Consider the following 18055-nt stretch of genomic DNA (forward strand, 5'->3'; position numbering starts at 1 on the left):
AATCCCGGAAGTACCATAACCATATACCCCGGGAATTATACCTGTTATGTATCCAACACCACCAAAGGAAGGGATTTAAAACCTTTCCCACCAGGGTATTGCGCAGAAAGAAGGACAACTGTCCTAGTTAATCAAACCAGATCATTAGGCGACATCTACTATATATGCGGGGATATGAAACTTAGGATCAAATTGGATACGCCCTGGCATGGTGAGTGTGCCCTGGCCAAAGTCATAATGCCACTTCTAATGATCACCGAAGACCACCCCACTCCTTCCTCTAATTCCCCTACCCTTCGGAAGAAAAGGGCACTCCCAGGAGGTAGTTTTGACCCCCATGTATACATTGATGCTATAGGGGTCCCAAGAGGGGTTCCAAATAAGTTCAAAGCTAGAGACGAGGTAGCTGCAGGATTTGAATCTTTATTCCCTATAGTGACTGTAAACAAAAATGTAGCGTGGATTAACTATATATATTATAACCAACAAAGATTTGTTAATGATACCAAAGAGGCCCTTCTGGGAATATCTGAGCAACTAGAAGCTACTTCCCATATGACCTTCCAAAATAGGATGGCTCTGGATATGATGCTAGCAGAAAAAGGTGGTACATGCGTTTACATTAACAAAGCCGAAGGATGTTGTACCTATATCCCTGATAACACGGGGCCTAACGGTAAAGTAACATTAGCCATACAGAAACTAGAGTCATTATCAAAGGAACTCAAAAGGAACTCAGGTGTTGATAATCCATGGAGCCAATACTTCGGATGGGTTGAAAACTGGAAGCAGGCCCTTATACAAATAGGTATATTTATACTTATTACCCTTATTCTTGTTACCACTATTGTTTACTGTATTATCCCGTGCTGTAAGAAGCTCACCTCCAAAGGTATCGATAATGCCATAATGTACAATGGTGCCCTGTCCCATACTACTGAAACTGAGGTACCCGGCCCTGAGTCATACGCCCAGTATCTAGTCCACTGGCGTGCAGAGAGACGTAAGCTTTGCAAGAATCATATAGTATAACAATAATGATTCTAAGAGGGGATTGAAAGGGTTAAAGCTCGTCTCTGCTTCAATGTCATAGAATTGCTTGTGTTATAGAACTTAATGTTCCAGCACATTTTTTGCTACTGTCTTTGTCTGTTATCTTTTTATACCGTGTGAATAACTCTTTCTATTTGGGTACACACTTGCCCATATATGCATACCCTTCCGCTGCGGCAGTTCTTAGCCAATCATGTTATGTTAGCCCCCTTTTTGTGTTCTGTCCAATTAGTTATTGACTTTGGATATACACGCCCTAAATCCTTTCTTTTATATACTTTTACTAAACAAACAATAAACAGTGTGAATCTTTACTACGTGTGTTTTGCATGTGACTTGTAGCATAAGGTTTACACTCACGGACGTCTAAGAGACGATCACATCGAGGGTTAAGGAAAAGAGGAGCAATCCTTACAGCCATCGACCATTGATGATTCAAAATCCTCTAACTACTTTTACCATCGATGGGGGAAAACCAGATGGTTTCTCGCCATCAATGATAAAGAGCTATAACATTATTTTTTTCTCTCCAGGGTGTCGGGGAGACTGCGAAGCCACGCCCCCAATTGGCTCACTACTCACTCAATACTAAAGGGTGACCATCGATGGGCGAAACCCATCAATGGTACAATCGATGTATAACCCACCGATGGCCATCTCTAGGTGAGACAAATGACAGCACTGACCGTATGTGTAGCCTCACTAGGGATGGCCATTGACCAATAGTTGCCGATGGCATACCCGCCAACATTTTACACACAAAAATCAGTACAAATTCGAAAAGGAGGCGTGGCCACGTTTAAACCTTTTCCTATACTTTCAATGGAAGTTTGGAGAGCCAAAAATCGGTACAGACCATAAAAAAAAGGTACTGTACCTGCCAAAAAGGTACAGTTGGAGGGTATGCGATGATCAATGGTTTTGCCATCAATTTGAGCCAATGGTTCTCTGCCTTCGATGTCTGAGTAGAACAAAATTGTTTTCATTTATTTTTTACCTGCACAGAGCTTAGCCCCACACCCAGCTGCCAGCCCCCTGTGTTTTTTATTGGCCCGCGGTGACCATCAAGTGGCGCAAACCATTGATGGTTCACCATACATTAAGTGCAATCGATGGTTAACACCGTTGACACTATCGATGGCAGCCCACCGATGGCTATCCCTATTCTATCATGCAAAGCTCTGAACAGCGTGTTTCTTTCGGATTGAGGCTGAGCCTTTAACCAAAATGGCCGCCTGCAGACAGACAAACTGTACGTCCACATGACGTTGGTTTCTGAGAAGCACCGTAATAGTGTCATGCCGCTCTCTGAGCTGTCTCCTAGCAACGACGTTATCAGCATCCGATTGGCTACTACCTGGCATCCGCTTCATTCAAACTAGCGGCGCGGCAGTTGGTTCTGAGGCGGACGTTTCTGATCCTGAGTCCGCCGTTTAATAATAACTGAGCCCACCATGGAGGGGGAGGAGGTGATGGCGCCTCCGGCGGACCCTGCCCCACCCACCGGGAATAACAAGTCCAAAAACAGAAATGTTCCTAAACGGAAATCTTCCGTCAGTAGCTTGGCCAGTCTGACAACCCCGGAGAAGTGCAGCAGGTAGGTGAACGGCAATGTGACCGGAGCCCTGGCCTATACCGCACCAATTACCCCAGCTGTGGTTACCCTGTGGTGATCGCTGCTGTGTGTCACGTCCCTATGGACATATCATCCCATGTTGTACCTGACAGGTGTGTATGTGGCTTGTCACCCAGTGTCATCCGCTTACTGCCCCGCCTCACTCTGATCTGCCCCTGGCTAGTAGGAACACCTGACAAAAGGCTGTATGTGTGGTGCAGTGGTTCCCAAACTTGTTTAACTCACAGCGCCCTAGAGTATCAGAATTATTGTGACTGCACCACTAGGCCACACGTTTCTTATTGAGACATTTAAAAATAAAATATTAAATGAAGTAAATTTTGTTTATATGTCATCCTTAGGTTCAGTTTTGCTTTTGTTTCCCCACATATTTTATTGTCAGCCACCAGCACTGGTTTTGCCTCTCACAGTGACCATAAATAATATAAATTGGTCCTGGACCACTAACCCTAAAAACACTGTTTGTAAATCATCTGATGTGTGTCCAGTATGCCAAACTACTACTACTACTGGCACCGTGTTGGTGTGTGCTCTATTTCTTTGTGTTTGGATGTTAATTGTGTTAGTAAAAATGTAAAAGCATACATTACATCTGTTTTACCTGTATGATTAATTACAAAAACTGGAATGGTACTGTAAAGGGGGGTACTCACGGAGCGATCGCTGCTTAAAATCTAAGCAATCTGACTAGATTACTTAGATTTTAAGCATGATTGCTCCGTGTGTACCCCCCACAGCGATACGCAGCCCCGCGCATCACTATCGCTGCTGCTAGATTGACCTGCATGCAGGCCAATCTAGCGGGTCACTCACTTCACCCGCTGGGTGAAGTGAGCGCCTCCCCGTCTCCCCCCGCACGCTCAGCACAGATCGCGCTGTGCTGAGCGGCGGGAGAGATGTGTGCTGAGCGGTTCGCTCAGCACACCTCTCTCTCACATCGGCCCGTGAGTACTGGTTATAACACTAGCAACTCCAATACAGCCGCTTTAGGTATGAGGTACACCTTTTACAATGCTTACTTAGTTTATAATACGAGTATGCAAATGTTAGGTTAGGGTACCTCCATTTTCTCTGACGTCCTAGTGGATGCTGGGTACTCCGTATGGACCATGGGGAATAGACGGGCTCCGCAGGAGACTGGGCACTCTAAAGAAAGATTAGGTACTATATCTGGTGTGCACTGGCTCCTCCCTCTATGTCCCTCCTCCAGACCTCAGTTAGAATCTGTGCCCGGCCCGAGCTGGTTGCACACTAGGGGCTCTCCTGAGCTTCTAGTAAAGAAAAAGTATTTGTTAGGTTTTTTATTTTCAGTGAGATCTGCTGGCAACAGACTCACTGCTACGAGGGACTAAGGGGAGAGAAGCGAACCTACCTGCTTGCAGCTAGCTTGGGCTTCTTAGGCTACTGGACACCATTAGCTCCAGAGGGATCGAACACAGGCCCAGCCTCGGTCGTCTGGTCCCGGAGCCGCGCCGCCGTCCCCCTTGCAGAGCCAGAAGCAAGAAGAACATCCTGAAAATCTGCGGCTGAAGACTCCGCGCCCTGGGCTGCAATTAAAGTACCTTAAAATGGCAAAAAAACACATAATATAGTCTAATAAACTATATATGTGTAAAAATTCCCTGCCATAATATTAATAAGAGCGGGAGAAGCCAGCTGAAAAAGGGGCGGGGCTATCTCCCTCAGCACACTGGCGCCATTTCCTCTTCACAGCTCCGCTGGAAGACAGCTCCCCAGGCTCTCCCCTGCAGTTTCCAGGCTTAAAGGGTAACAAAGAGAAGGGGGGCACTAAATTTAGGCGCAAACTGTATATGTAAAGCAGCTATAGGGAAAAATCACTTTGTGTTAGTGTAAATCCCTGATTAAATAGCGCTGTGGTGTGTACTGGCATACTCTCTCTCTGTCTCCCCAAAGGACTTTGTGGGGTCCTGTCCTCAGTCATAGCATTCCCTGTGTGTGTGCGGTGTCGGTACGGCTGTGTCGACATGTTTGATGAGGAGGCTTATGTGGAGGCGGAGCAGGTGCCGATAAGTGTGATGTCACCCCCTGCGGGGCCGACACCAGAGTGGGTGGATATATGGAAGGTATTAACCGACAGTGTCAACTCCTTACATAAAAGGCTGGATGACGTAACAGCCGGCTTCTCAGCCCGTGCCTACCCAGGCGTCTCAAAGACCATCAGGGGGTCACAAACGCCCGCTACCTCAGATGGCAGACACAGATGTCGACACGGAGTCTGACTCCAGTGTCGACGAGGATGAGACATATACACAATCCACAAGGGGCATCCGTTGCATGATTACGGAAATGAAAAATGTGTTACACATTTCTGACATTAACCCAGGTACCACTAAAAAGGGTATTATGTTTGGGGAGAAAAAGCAGCCAGTGTTTTTTCCCCCATCAGATGAGTTGAATGAAGTGTGTGAAGAAGCGTTGGGTTCCCCTGATAAGAAACAGGTAATTTCTAAAAAGTTACTGATGGCGTACCCTTTCCCGCCAGAGGATAGGTCACGTTGGGAGATATCTCCTAGGGTGGATAAGGCGCTCACACGCTTGTCAAAAAAGGTGGCATTGCCGTCTCAGGATACGGCCGCCTTGAAGGAGCCTGCTGATAGAAAGCAGGAGGCTATTCTGAAGTCTGTATATACACACTCAGGTACTATACTGAGACCTGCAATTGCTTCGGCATGGATGTGTAGTGCTGCTGCAGCGTGGTCTGATACCCTGTCAGATAATATTGATACCCTCGACAGGGATACTATTTTGCTAACCATAGAGCATATTAAAGACGTCGTCTTATATATGAGGGATGCACAGAGGGATATTTGCCGGCTGGCATCTAGAATTAATGCAATGTCCATTTCTGCCAGGAGGGTATTATGGACCCGGCAGTGGACAGGTGATGCTGATTCTTTAAGGCACATGGAGGTTTTGCCTTATAAGGGTGAGGAATTGTTTGGGGATGGTCTCTCGGACCTCGTATCCACAGCAACATCTGGGAAATCGACATTTTTACCTCAGGCTCCCTCACAACCTAAGAAAGCACCGTACTATCAGGTACAGTCCTTTCGGCCTCAGAAAGGCAAGCGGATCAAAGGTGCTTCCTTTCTGCCCAGAGGCAGGGGGAGAGGGAAAAAGCTGCACCAGACAGCCAGTTCCCAGGAACAAAAATCCTCCCCTGCTTCTACTAAGTCCACCGCATGACGCTGGGGCTCCACAGACGGAGCCAGGTGCGGTGGGGGCGCGTCTCCGGAACTTCAGCGACCAGTGGGTTCGCTCACAGGTGGATCCCTGGGGTCTGCAAGTGGTATCTCAGGGATACAAGCTGGAGTTCGAGGCTACTCCCCCTCGACGTTACCTCAAATCAGCCTTGCCAGCTGCTCCCAGAGAAAGGGAGGTAGTACTGGCGGCTATTCACAAGCTGTACCTTCAGCAGGTGATAATCAAAGTACCCCTCCTTCAACAGGGACGGGGTTACTATTCCACAATGTTTGTGGTACCGAAACCAGACAGTTCGGTGAGACCCATTCTCAATTTGAAAGCTTTGAACACTTATATAAGGAAGTTCAAGTTCAAGATGGAATCGCTCAGGGCGGTTATTGCAAGCCTGGAAGAGGGGGATTTTATGGTGTCGCTGGACATCAAGGATGCATACCTGCATGTCCCCATTTACCCACCTCACCAGGAGTATCTCAGGTTTGTGGTACAGGACTGCCATTACCAATTCCAGACGTTGCCGTTTGGTCTGTCCACGGCACCGCGGGTGTTTACCAAGGTAATGGCCGAAATGATGATACTCCTTCGACGGAAGGGAGTTATAATTATCCCGTACTTGGACGATCTCCTTATAAAGGCGAGGTCCAAGGAGCAGTTACTAGTCAGCGTAGCACTATCTCAGGACGTGCTACTTCAGCACGGCTGGATTCTAAATATCCCAAAGTCACAGCTGATTCCTGCGACGCGTCTGCTGTTCTTGGGCATGATTCTGGACACAGAACAGAAGAAAGTGTTTCTCCCGGAGGAGAAGGCCCAGGAATTATCATCTCTGGTCAGGGACCTCCTGAAACCAAAGCAGGTGTCGGTGCATCACTGCACGCGAGTCCTGGGAAAGATGGTAGCTTCTTGCGAAGCAATTCCCTTTGGCAGGTTCCATGCGAGGATCTTTCAGTGGGATCTGTTAGACAAGTGGTCCGGATCGCATCTTCAGATGCATCGATTGATCACCCTGTCCCCGAGGGCCAGGGTGTCTCTGCTGTGGTGGCTGCAGAGTGTGCACCTTCTCGAAGGCCGCAGATTCGGCATACAGGACTGGGTCCTGGTGACCACGGATGCAAGCCTCCGAGGTTGGGGGGCAGTCACCCAGGGAAGAAACTTCCAAGGACAATGGTCGAGTCAGGAAACTTCCCTACACATAAATATTCTGAAACTAAGGGCCATTTACAATGCCCTGAGTCAAGCAGAACCCCTGCTTCAAAACCAACCGGTTCTGATTCAGTCAGACAACATCACAGCGGTCGCCCATGTAAACCGCCAGGGCGGCACAAGAAGCAGGGTGGCAATGGCAGAAGCCACAAGGATTCTTCGATGGGTGGAGAATCACGTGATAGCACTGTCAGCAGTGTTCATTCCGGGAGTGGACAACTGGGAAGCCGACTTCCTCAGCAGGCACGACCTCCACCCGGGAGAGTGGGGACTTCATCCAGAAGTCTTCCAGCTGATTGTAAACCATTGGGAACGGCCACAGGTGGACATGATGGCGTCCCGCCTCAACAAAAAGCTAAAAAGATATTGCGCCAGGTCAAGGGACCCTCAGGCGATAGCTGTGGACGCTTTAGTGACACCGTGGGTGTACCAGTCGGTTTATGTGTTCCCTCCTCTTCCTCTCATACCCAAGGTACTGAGGATAATAAGAAAGAGAGGAGTAAGAACAATACTCATTGTTCAGGATTGGCCAAGAAGAGCTTGGTACCCAGAACTGCAAGAAATGATCCGAGGACCCATGGCCTCTGCCGCTCAGACAGGACCTGCTGCAGCAGGGTCCCTGTCTGTTCCAAGACTTACTGCGGCTGCGTTTGACGGCATGGCGGTTGAACACCGGATCCTAAAGGAAAAGGGCATTCCGGAGGAAGTCATTCCTACGCTGATTAAAGCTAGGAAGGATGTGACCGCAAAACATTATCACAGCATATGGCGAAAATATGTTGCTTGGTGTGAGGCCAGGAAGGCCCCAACGGAGGAATTTCAGCTGGGTCGATTTCTGCACTTCCTACAGTCAGGGGTGACTATGGGCCTAAAATTGGGTTCCATTAAGGTCCAGATTTCGGCTCTGTCTATTTTCTTTCAAAAAGAACTGGCTTCACTGCCTGAAGTCCAGACATTTGTTAAAGGAGTGCTGCATATTCAGCCCCCTTTTGTGCCTCCAGTGGCACCTTGGGATCTCAACGTGGTGTTGGATTTCCTAAAGTCGCATTGGTTTGAGCCACTTAAAACCGTGGAGCTAAGATCTCTCACGTGGAAAGTGGTCATGCTGTTGGCCTTGGCTTCGGCCAGGCGTGTGTCAGAATTGGCGGCTTTGTCATGTAAAAGCTCTTATCTGATTTTCCATATGGATAGGGCGGAATTGAGGACTAGTCCCCAATTTCTTCCTAAGGTGGTATCAGCGTTTCATTTGAACCAACCTATTGTGGTGCCTGCGGCTACTCGGGACTTGGAGGATTCCAAGTTGCTGGACGTAGTCAGGGCCCTGAAAATCTATGTTTCCAGGACGGCTAGAGTCAGGAAAACTGACTCGCTATTTATCCTGCATGCACCCAACAAGCTGGGTGCTCCTGCTTCAAAGCAGACTATTGCTCGCTGGATCTGTAGCACGATTCAACTTGCACATTCTGCGGCTGGACTGCCGCATCCTAAATCTGTAGAAGCCCATTCCACAAGGAAGGTGGGCTCTTCTTGGGCGGCTGCCCGAGGGGTCTCGGCTTTACAACTTTGCCGAGCTGCTACTTGGTCGGGGTCAAACACTTTTGCAAAATTTTACAAGTTTGATACCCTAGCTGAGGAGGACCTTGAGTTTGCTCATTCGGTGCTGCAGAGTCATCCGCACTCTCCCGCCCGTTTGGGAGCTTTGGTATAATCCCCATGGTTCTTACGGAGTACCCAGCATCCACTAGGATGTCAGAGAAAATAAGAATTTACTCACCGGTAATTCTATTTCTCGTAGTCCGTAGTGGATGGTGGGAGCCCGTCCCAAGTGCGGACACTCTGCAATACATGTATATAGTTATTGCTTAACTAAAGGGTTTTTGTTATGAGCCATCTGTTACTGAGGCTCATTTGTTGTTTCATACTGTTAACTGGGTATAGTTATCACAAGTTGTACGGTGTGATTGGTGTGGCTGGTATGAGTCTTACCCTGGATTCCAAATCCTTTCCTAGTATTGTCAGCTCTTCCGGGCACAGTTTCCTTAACTGAGGTCTGGAGGAGGGGCATAGAGGGAGGAGCCAGTGCACACCAGATATAGTACCTAATCTTTCTTTAGAGTGCCCAGTCTCCTGCGGAGCCAGTCTATTCCCCATGGTCCTTACGGAGTACCCAGCATCCACTACGGACTACGAGAAATAGAATTACCGGTGAGTAAATTCTTATTTTTAGTACTAGTGGTTATAAGTGATAATGCCGCGTTATATGCAGGAATGAAAAGCTATACCTTATACACACTTCAAATACACTTTACCATGAAGCCGCTGCGTCCGCTAAACTTAATACACACCCTACGTACATTGTACACTGTTTGCATACAGAGTCCCGTACAGTGTACGGACTTTGCGTACACACGCCGCGCTGACGGTACAAAGTACACTCAGCGCGTACACACCCAGAGATACATTTTAAACCTTTTACAGCAATACAATGCGATAGTAATACACTTTTCTCTAACGTCCTAGTGGATGCTGGGAACTCCGTAAGGACCATGGGGAATAGCGGGCTCCGAAGGAGGCTGGGCACTCTAGAAAGATCTTAGACTACCTGGTGTGCACTGGCTCCTCCCACTATGACCCCCCTCCAAGCCTCAGTTAGATTTCGTGCCCGGCCGAGGTTGGATGCACACTAGGGGCTCTCCTGAGCTCTTAGAAAGTTATAGTCTTAGAATTTGTTCTTTTCAGTGAGACCTGCTGGCAACAGGCTCACTGCAGCGAGGGACTAAGGGGAGAAGAAGCGAACTCGCCTGCTTGCAGCCGGATTGGGCTTCTTAGGCTACTGGACACCATTAGCTCCAGAGGGATCGACCGCAGGCCCAGCCTTGATGTTCGGTCCCGGAGCCGCGCCGCCGTCCCCCTTACAGAGCCAGAAGCAAGAAGATGGTCCGGAAAATCGGCGGCATGAAGACTCAGTCTTCACCAAGGTAGCGCACAGCACTGCAGCTGTGCGCCATTGCTCCTCTCACACACTTCATACTCCGGTCACTGAGGGTGCAGGGCGCTGGGGGGGGGCGCCCTGAGGCAGCAATAAAAACACCTTGGCTGGCAAAAATACCTCAATATATAGCCCCAGGGGCTATATATGAGGTAAATACCCCTGCCAGAAGTCCATAAAAAACGGGAGAATAGGCCGCAAAAAAGGGGCGGAGCCTATCTCCTCAGCACACTGGCGCCATTTTCCCTCACCGCTCCGTTGGAGGGAAGCTCCCTGGCTCTCCCCTGCAGTCTACAAGGGTTAAAAAAAGAGAGAGGGGGCACTAAATTTAGGCGCAGTATACATTATATATATATATATATATATATATATATATATATATATATATATATATATATATATATATATATAAAGCTATAGGGGACATAACTCAGTTAGTCCCTGCAGTATATAGCGCTCTGGTGTGTGCTGGCATACTCTCACTCTGTCCCCCCAAAGGGCTTTTGTGGGTCCTGTCCTCGTTTAGAGCATTCCCTGTGTGTCTGCGGTGTGTCGGTACGGCTGTGTCGACATGTTGAATGAGGAGGCTTATATGGTGACGGAACAGAGGCCGATATATGTGATGTCGCCCCCTGTGGGGCCGACACCAGAGTGGATAGAGAGGTAAAAGGTATTAACCGACAGTGTCAACTCCTTACATAAAAGGGTGGATGACGTAACAGCTGTGGGACAGCCGGCTTCGCAGCCCGCGCCTGCCCAGGCGTCTCAAAGGCCATCAGGGGCTCAAAAACGCCCGCTCTCTCAGATGGCAGACACAGATGTCGACACGGAGTCTGACTCCAGTGTCGACAAGGTGGAGACATATACACAATCCAATCCGTGACTTGATCCCGGCATTAAAAAATGTGTTATACATTTCTGACTTTAACCTCTATAAATGGGTTTTAGGTTTGGGGAGAAAAAACAGGCAGTGTTTTGTTCCCCCATCAGATGAATAAATGAAGTGTGAAAAGCGTGGGTTCCCCCGTTAAGAAACTGGTAATTTATAAAAAGTTACTGATGGCGTACCCTTTCCCGCCAGGAGGATAAGTTACGCTGGGAGATATCCCCTAGGGTGAATAAGGCGCTCACACGTTTGTCAAAAAAGGTGGCACTGCCGTCTTAGGATACGGCCACTTTAATAGGTACCTGTTGATAAAAAAAACAGGAGGCTATCCTGAAGTCTGTATTTACACACTCAGGTACTAGACTGAGACCTGCAGATAGTGCTGCTGCAGCGTGGTTGGTGACCCTGTCAAACAGGGATAATAGTTGGCAGACATAAAAACATATTAAAGACGTTGTCTTATATATGGGGGATGCACAGAGGGATATTTTGCCGGCTGGCATCCAAAATAAATGTAATGTCCATTCTGTCAGGAGGGTATTAGAGACCTGTCACTGGACAGGTGATGCTGACTTAAAAAGCGCATAGAGAGCCTTATAAGAGTGAGGAATTATTTGGGGATGGTCTCTGGGACCTCGTATCCACAGCAACTGCTGGGAAGAAATAATTTTACCTCAGGTTTCCTCACAGAAAAAGGTACAGTCCTTTCGGCTTCAGAAAAGCAAGCGGGTCAAATGGCGCTTCCTTTCTGTACAGAGACGAGGGTAGAGGGAAAAAGCTGCACCAGTCAGCCTGTTCCCAGAATCAAGATTCTTCCCCCGCCTCCTGTGAGTACACACCATGATGCGGGTGCTCCACAGGTGTAGCCAGGTACGGTGGGGGGCCGCCTCAAAAATTTCAGCAATTAGTGGGCTCGCTCACAGGTGGATCCCTGTTTCTTCCAAGTAGTATTTCAGGGGTACAAGCTGGAATTAGAGATGTCTCCCCCCAGCCGTTTCCTAAAATATGCCTTGCTGACAACTCCCTCAAGCAGGGAGGCTGTGCTAGAGGCAATTAATAAGCGGTATTCCCAGCAGGTAATACTCAAGGTGCCCCTACTTCAACAAGGACGGGGTTACTATTCCACACGGGTTGGGGTACCGAAACCGCATGGTTCGGTGTGACCCATTTTATATTTAAAATCCTTGAACATAAAAAAATTCAAGTTCAAGATGGAATCGCTCAGGGCGGTTATTGCAAGCCTGGACAAGGGGGATTACATGGTATCCCGGGACATCAAGGATGCTTACCTGCATGTCCCCATTTACCATCCTCGCCAGGAGTACCTCAGATTTGTGGTACAGGATTACCATTACCAAGTCCAGACACTGCCGTTTGGACTGTACATGGCACCGAGGGTGTTTTATCAAGGTAATGGCCGAAATGATGATACTCCTTCAAAAAAAGGGAGTTGTAATTATCCCGTAATTGGACAATCTCGTTATAAGGGCGAGGTCCAAGGAGCAGTTGGTAGTCGGGGTAGCACTATTTTGGAAAGTGCTACAACAGCATAGGTGGATTCTAAACAGTCCAAAGTCACAGCTGGTTCCTATGACACGTCTACTGTTCCTGGGGATGGTTCTGGACATAAACCAGAAATAGTGTTTCTCCCGGAGGAGAAAGCCAAGGAGTTGTCATCTCTAGTCAGAGACCTCCTGAAACCAAAATAGGTAGCGGTGCATCATTGCACGCGAGTCCTGGGAAAAATGGTAGCTTCTTACGAAGCAATCCCATTAGGCAGGTTCCATACAAGAACTTTTCAGAGGGACCTGTTGGACAAGTGGTCCGGATCGCATCTTCCGATGCATAGGCTGATAACCCTGTCTCCAAGGACCAGGGTATCTCTACTGTGGTGGCTGCAGAGTGCCCATCTTCAAGAGGGCCGCAGGTTCGGCATACAGGACTAGGTCCTAGTGACCATGGATTCCAGCCTTTGAGGCTGGGGGGCAGTCGCATAGGGAAGAAACTTCCAGGGACTTTGGTCAAGTCAGGTTATTTCCCTACACATAAATATTCTGGATCTGAGGGCCATTTACAATGCCCTGAGGCCAGCAAGGCCTCTGCTTCAAAACCAGCCGGTACTGATCCAATCAGACAACATCACGGCAGTCGCCCATGTAATCAACAGGGCGGCACAAAAAGCAGGATGGCGATGGCAGAAGCCACAAGGATTCTCCGATAGGTGGAAAATCATGTGTTAGCACTGTCAGCAGTGTTCATTCCCGGAGTGGACAACTGGGAAGCAGATCTTCTCAACAGACACGACCTCCACCCGGGAGAATGGGGACTTCCTCCAGAAGTCTTCCAATAGGATTGTACACCATTGGGAAAGGCCACAGGTGGACATGATGGCGTCCCGCCTTAACAAAAAGCTATAAAAGATATTGCTCCAGGTCAAGGGACCCTCAGGCGATAGCTATGGACGCTCTGGTAACACCGTGGGTGTACCAGTTGGTTTAGGTGTTCTCCCCTCTGCCTCTCATACCAAAGGTACTGAGAATAATAAGAAGGCGAGGAGTAAGAACGATACTCGTGGATGGCCAAGAAGAGCTTGGTACCCAGAACTTCAAGAATTTATATCAAAGGACCAATGGCCTCTGCCACTCAGTCAGGACCTGCGGCAGCAGGGGCCCTGTCTGTTCCAAGACTTACCGCGGGTGCGTTTGACGGCATGGCGGTTGAACGCCGGATCCTGAAGGAAAAGGGTATTCCGGAGGAAGTAATTCCTACGCTTATTAAAGCCAGGAAAGAGGTTACAGCAACTCATTATCACCGCATATGGCGAAAATATGTTGCATGGTGTGAGGCCGAAAGGGCCCCAACAGAGGAATTTCAACTAGGTCGATTTCTGCATTTCTTGCAAGCAGGAGTTGACTATGGGCCTTAAATTGGGTTCCATTAAGGTACAGATCTCGGCTCTGTCGATTTTCTTTCAAAAAAGAACTAGCTTCAGTACCTGAAGTTCAGACATTTATAAAAGGAGTGCTGCATAGTCAGCCCCCGTTTGTGCCTCCTGTGGCACCTTGGGATCTCAACGTGGTGTTGAGTTTTCTTAAAATCACTTTGGTTTGAACCACTAAAAACCGTGGATCTGAAATATCTCACATGGAAGGTGGTTATGTTATTGGCCTTGGCTTCTGCCAGGCGAGTATCAGAATTGGCGGCTTTGTCTTGTAAAAGCCCTTATTTGATTTTCCATATGGATAGGGCAGAATTGAGGACTCGTCCCCAGTTTCTCCCTAAGGTGGTGTCAGCGTTTCACCTGAACCAGCCTATTGTGGTGCCTGCGGCTACTAAGGATTTGGAGGACTCCAAGTTGCTAGACGTTGTCAGGGCCCTGAAAATATATGTTTCCAGGACGGCTGGAGTCAGAAAATCTGACTCGCTGTTTATCCTATATGCACCCAACAAGCTGGGTGCTCCTGCTTCTAAGCAGACTATTGCTCGTTGGATTTGTAGTACAATTCAACTTGCACATACTGTGGCAGGCCTGCCACAGCCAAAATCTGTCAATGCCCATTCCACAAGGAAGGTGGGCTCATCTTGGGCGGCTGCCCGAGGGGTCTCGGCTTTACAACTTTGCCGAGCAGCTACTTGGTCAGGGGCAAACACGTTTGCAAAATTCTAAAAATTTGATACCCTGGCTGAGGAGGACCTGGAGTTCTCTCATTCGGTGCTGCAGAGTCATCCGCACTCTCCCGCCCGTTTGGGAGCTTTGGTATAATCCCCATGGTCCTTACGGAGTTCCCAGCATCCACTAGGACGTTAGAGAAAAAAAAGAATTTACTCACCGGTAATTCTATTTCTCGTAGTCCGTAGTGGATGCTGGGCGCCCATCCCAAGTGCGGTTTATCTGCATTACTTGTACATAGTTATTGTTAACTAAATCGGGTTATTGTTGAGCCATCTGTTGAGAGGCTCTATTGTTTCATACTGTTAACTGTGTTTCATATCACGAGTTGTACGGTGTGATTGGTGTGGCTGGTATGAGTCTTACCCGGGATTCAAAATCCTTCCTTATTGTGTACGCTCGTCCGGGCACAGTACCTAACTGAGGCTTGGAGGGGGGTCATAGTGGGAGGAGCCAGTGCACACCAGGTAGTCTAAGATCTTTCTAGAGTGCCCAGCCTCCTTCGGAGCCCGCTATTCCCCATGGTCCTTACGGAGTTCCCAGCATCCACTACGGACTACGAGAAATAGAATTACCGGTGAGTAAATTCTTATTTAAACCTTAGCAGGGAAAGGAAGAAATGACACCAGTTTGTAGTTAAACCACTGGGTTCCGACACCACAGCGTATAATTGCTGAAAGGGGGTTACAATATAAACAATACAATACAATACAACTGAATAATGGCTACAATCAATGTTACATACGATAACGTTGTGAGTCTTGTGTCTGACCAGGCCTGCTGCATGCTCTCTCTATACAATTCATCCAAAACATAACACAATGGATACTGTAATCTTTGTCCATTGGACACAGGGATGGTCATTTACAGTACAGGAGAGGTCACAGGTCGGTTTGAATAGGTAGGCGATGTCTGTTTCAACTGCTCTTGTGGGTGGTCTCCTCTGGATTCCCGCCGCATACATAATGTACAGTAAATACAGTTTATATCTATATTCTGCTCCTGCACATAACTATCCGCAGGAACATGCGATCTTCCTCAAACCAACACTGGAATGTTACCCTTAAAATACCCTACAGCTGGATACCAAACACCACCTTGTAACCTTGTTCTGTCCCCTCCTATCCTGTAAAGGTGAATCCCTTTGTTCTGTTACCATTTAAACTGCTGTGACTTTCTGATGTGGTGCAGGGAGACTATGTGTACATTGTGCACTATTCGGATTAAATATGTAATGTGTTTTGATAGCTTTCCATGCGTTCACAAACTCTACCGTAAATACTCATACCACGCGCTATTACGCAGGTGCGACCATACGCAAATTGCCAATATGCGCACGCACAGCAGAGCAAGTACGCGCACGGAGGCCATCTGTGTGTAGTTTGTACATGATGTGTGTACTGCAATATTTCTCTATGACGTCCTAGTGGATGCTGGGGACTCCGTAAGGACCATGGGGAATAACGGGCTCCGCAGGAGACTGGGCACTCTAAAGAAAGATTTAGTACTATCTGGTGTGCACTGGCTCCTCCCTCTATGCCCCTCCTCCAGAACTCAGTTAGAATCTGTGCCCGGCCAGAGCTGGGTGCTCCTAGTGGGCTCTCCTGAGCTTGCTAGAAAAGAAAGTATTTTGTCAGGTTTTTTATTTTCAGAGAGCTTCTGCTGGCAACAGACTCTCTGCTACGTGGGACTGAGGGGAGAGAAGCAAACCTACTCACTGCAGCTAGGTTGCGCTTCTTAGGCTACTGGACACCATTAGCTCCAGAGGGATCGAACACAGGACCTGACCTTGTCGTCCGTTCCCGGAGCCGCGCCGCCGTCCCCCTCGCAGAGCCAGAAGACAGAAGCGGAGAAGACATTGAAATCGGCGGCAGAAGACTCCTGTCTTCACATGAGGTAGCGCACAGCACTGCAGCTGTGCGCCATTGCGCCCACACTAACCCACACACTCCGGGCACTGTAGGGTGCAGGGCGCAGGGGGGGGCGCCCTGGGCAGCAATTGTTACCTCCTGGCGAATGCTGCATATAAACAGTGGCACACTGTTGGTATGTATGAGCCCCCGCCATTTATTTTACAAGAAATCGCGGGACAGAAGCCCGCCGCTGAGGGGGCGGGGCCTTCGTCCTCAGCACTCACCAGCGCCATTTTCCTTACACAGCTCCGCTGAGAGGAAGCTCCCCAGGCTTTCCCCTGCAGAATCACGGTAGAAGAGTAAAAAAGAGAGGGGGGGGGGGGGGGGGTGCACATAAATTTAGGCGCATTGATCATAATACAGCAGCTACTGGGTAAACACTAAGTTACTGTGTAATCCCTGGGTTATATAGCGCTGGGGTGTGTGCTGGCATACTCTCTCTCTGTCTCTCCAAAAGGCCTTGTGGGGGTCCTGTCCTCATTTAGAGCTTCCCCTGTGTGTGTGTGTGTGGTGTCGGTACGCGTGTGTCGACATGTTTGACGAGGAGGGCTATGTGGAGGCGGAGCAAGTGCAGTTGACTGACGTGTCGCCGCCGACGGTGCCGACACCTGATTGGATGGATATGTGGAAGGTGTTAAATGATAATGTAAACTCCTTACATAAAAGGTTGGATAAAGCTGATGCCTCGGGCCAGTCAGGGTCTCAACCCATGCCTGATCCTACAGCGCAGAGGCCCACAGGGTTTCAAAAGCGCCCACTATCCAAAATGGTTGACACAGATGTCGACACGGATTCTGACTCCAGTGTCGACGACGATGATGCAAAATTGCAACCAAAAATGTCAAAAGCTATACGTTACATGATTATAGCGATGAAGGATATTTTACACATATCAGAGGTAAACCCTGTCCCTGACAAGAGGGTTTATATGTATGGGGAGAAAAAGCAAGAGGTGACTTTTCCCCCTTCACATGAGTTAAATGAGTTATGTGAAAGAGCGTGGGATTCCCCAGATAAGAAAGTCCTGATTTCCAAAAGGTTACTTATGGCGTACCCTTTCCCGCCAGAGGACAGGGTGCGCTGGGAATCTTCCCCTAGGGTAGATAAAGCTTTGACACGCTTATCTAAGAAGGTGGCCCTGCCGTCGCAGGATACGGCCACCCTAAACGATCCTGCAGATAGAAAGCAGGAAAGTATCCTGAAATCTGTTTATATACATTCAGGGACTCTACTGAGGCCGGCAATTGCGTCGGCGTGGATGTGTAGTGCTGTAGTAGCGTGGACAGATAATCTGTATGGGGAAATGGATACCTTAGACAGGGATACCATTATGCTGACCCTGGGGCATATAAAAGACACTGCCTACATTTGCCTACTGGGCTCTAGAATTAATGCAATGTCAATTTCTGCCAGGAGGGTCCTGTGGACTCGGCAGTGGACAGGTGATGCCGACTCCAAAAAAACACATGGAGGTGATACCTTA

The 18055-nt window shown here is 48.5% G+C and overlaps 1 protein-coding gene across 2 annotated transcripts in view; it reads left to right on the top strand.

Moving 5' to 3' along the window:
• Positions 1-2402: 2402 nt before the first annotated feature.
• Positions 2403-18055, top strand: part of NET1 (neuroepithelial cell transforming 1) — a 183215-nt gene continuing 167562 nt past the window's right edge. For both annotated transcript variants that reach the window (XM_063926774.1, XM_063926775.1), the window contains exon 1: positions 2403-2650. In XM_063926774.1, coding sequence (XP_063782844.1) covers positions 2508-2650 — 143 coding nt within the window. In that variant the 5' untranslated portion in view covers positions 2403-2507. The remainder of the gene's footprint in view (positions 2651-18055) is intronic.

The sequence above is a fragment of the Pseudophryne corroboree genome, chromosome 6 (assembly GCF_028390025.1).
Source record: "Pseudophryne corroboree isolate aPseCor3 chromosome 6, aPseCor3.hap2, whole genome shotgun sequence".
Taxonomy (NCBI): domain Eukaryota; kingdom Metazoa; phylum Chordata; class Amphibia; order Anura; family Myobatrachidae; genus Pseudophryne; species Pseudophryne corroboree.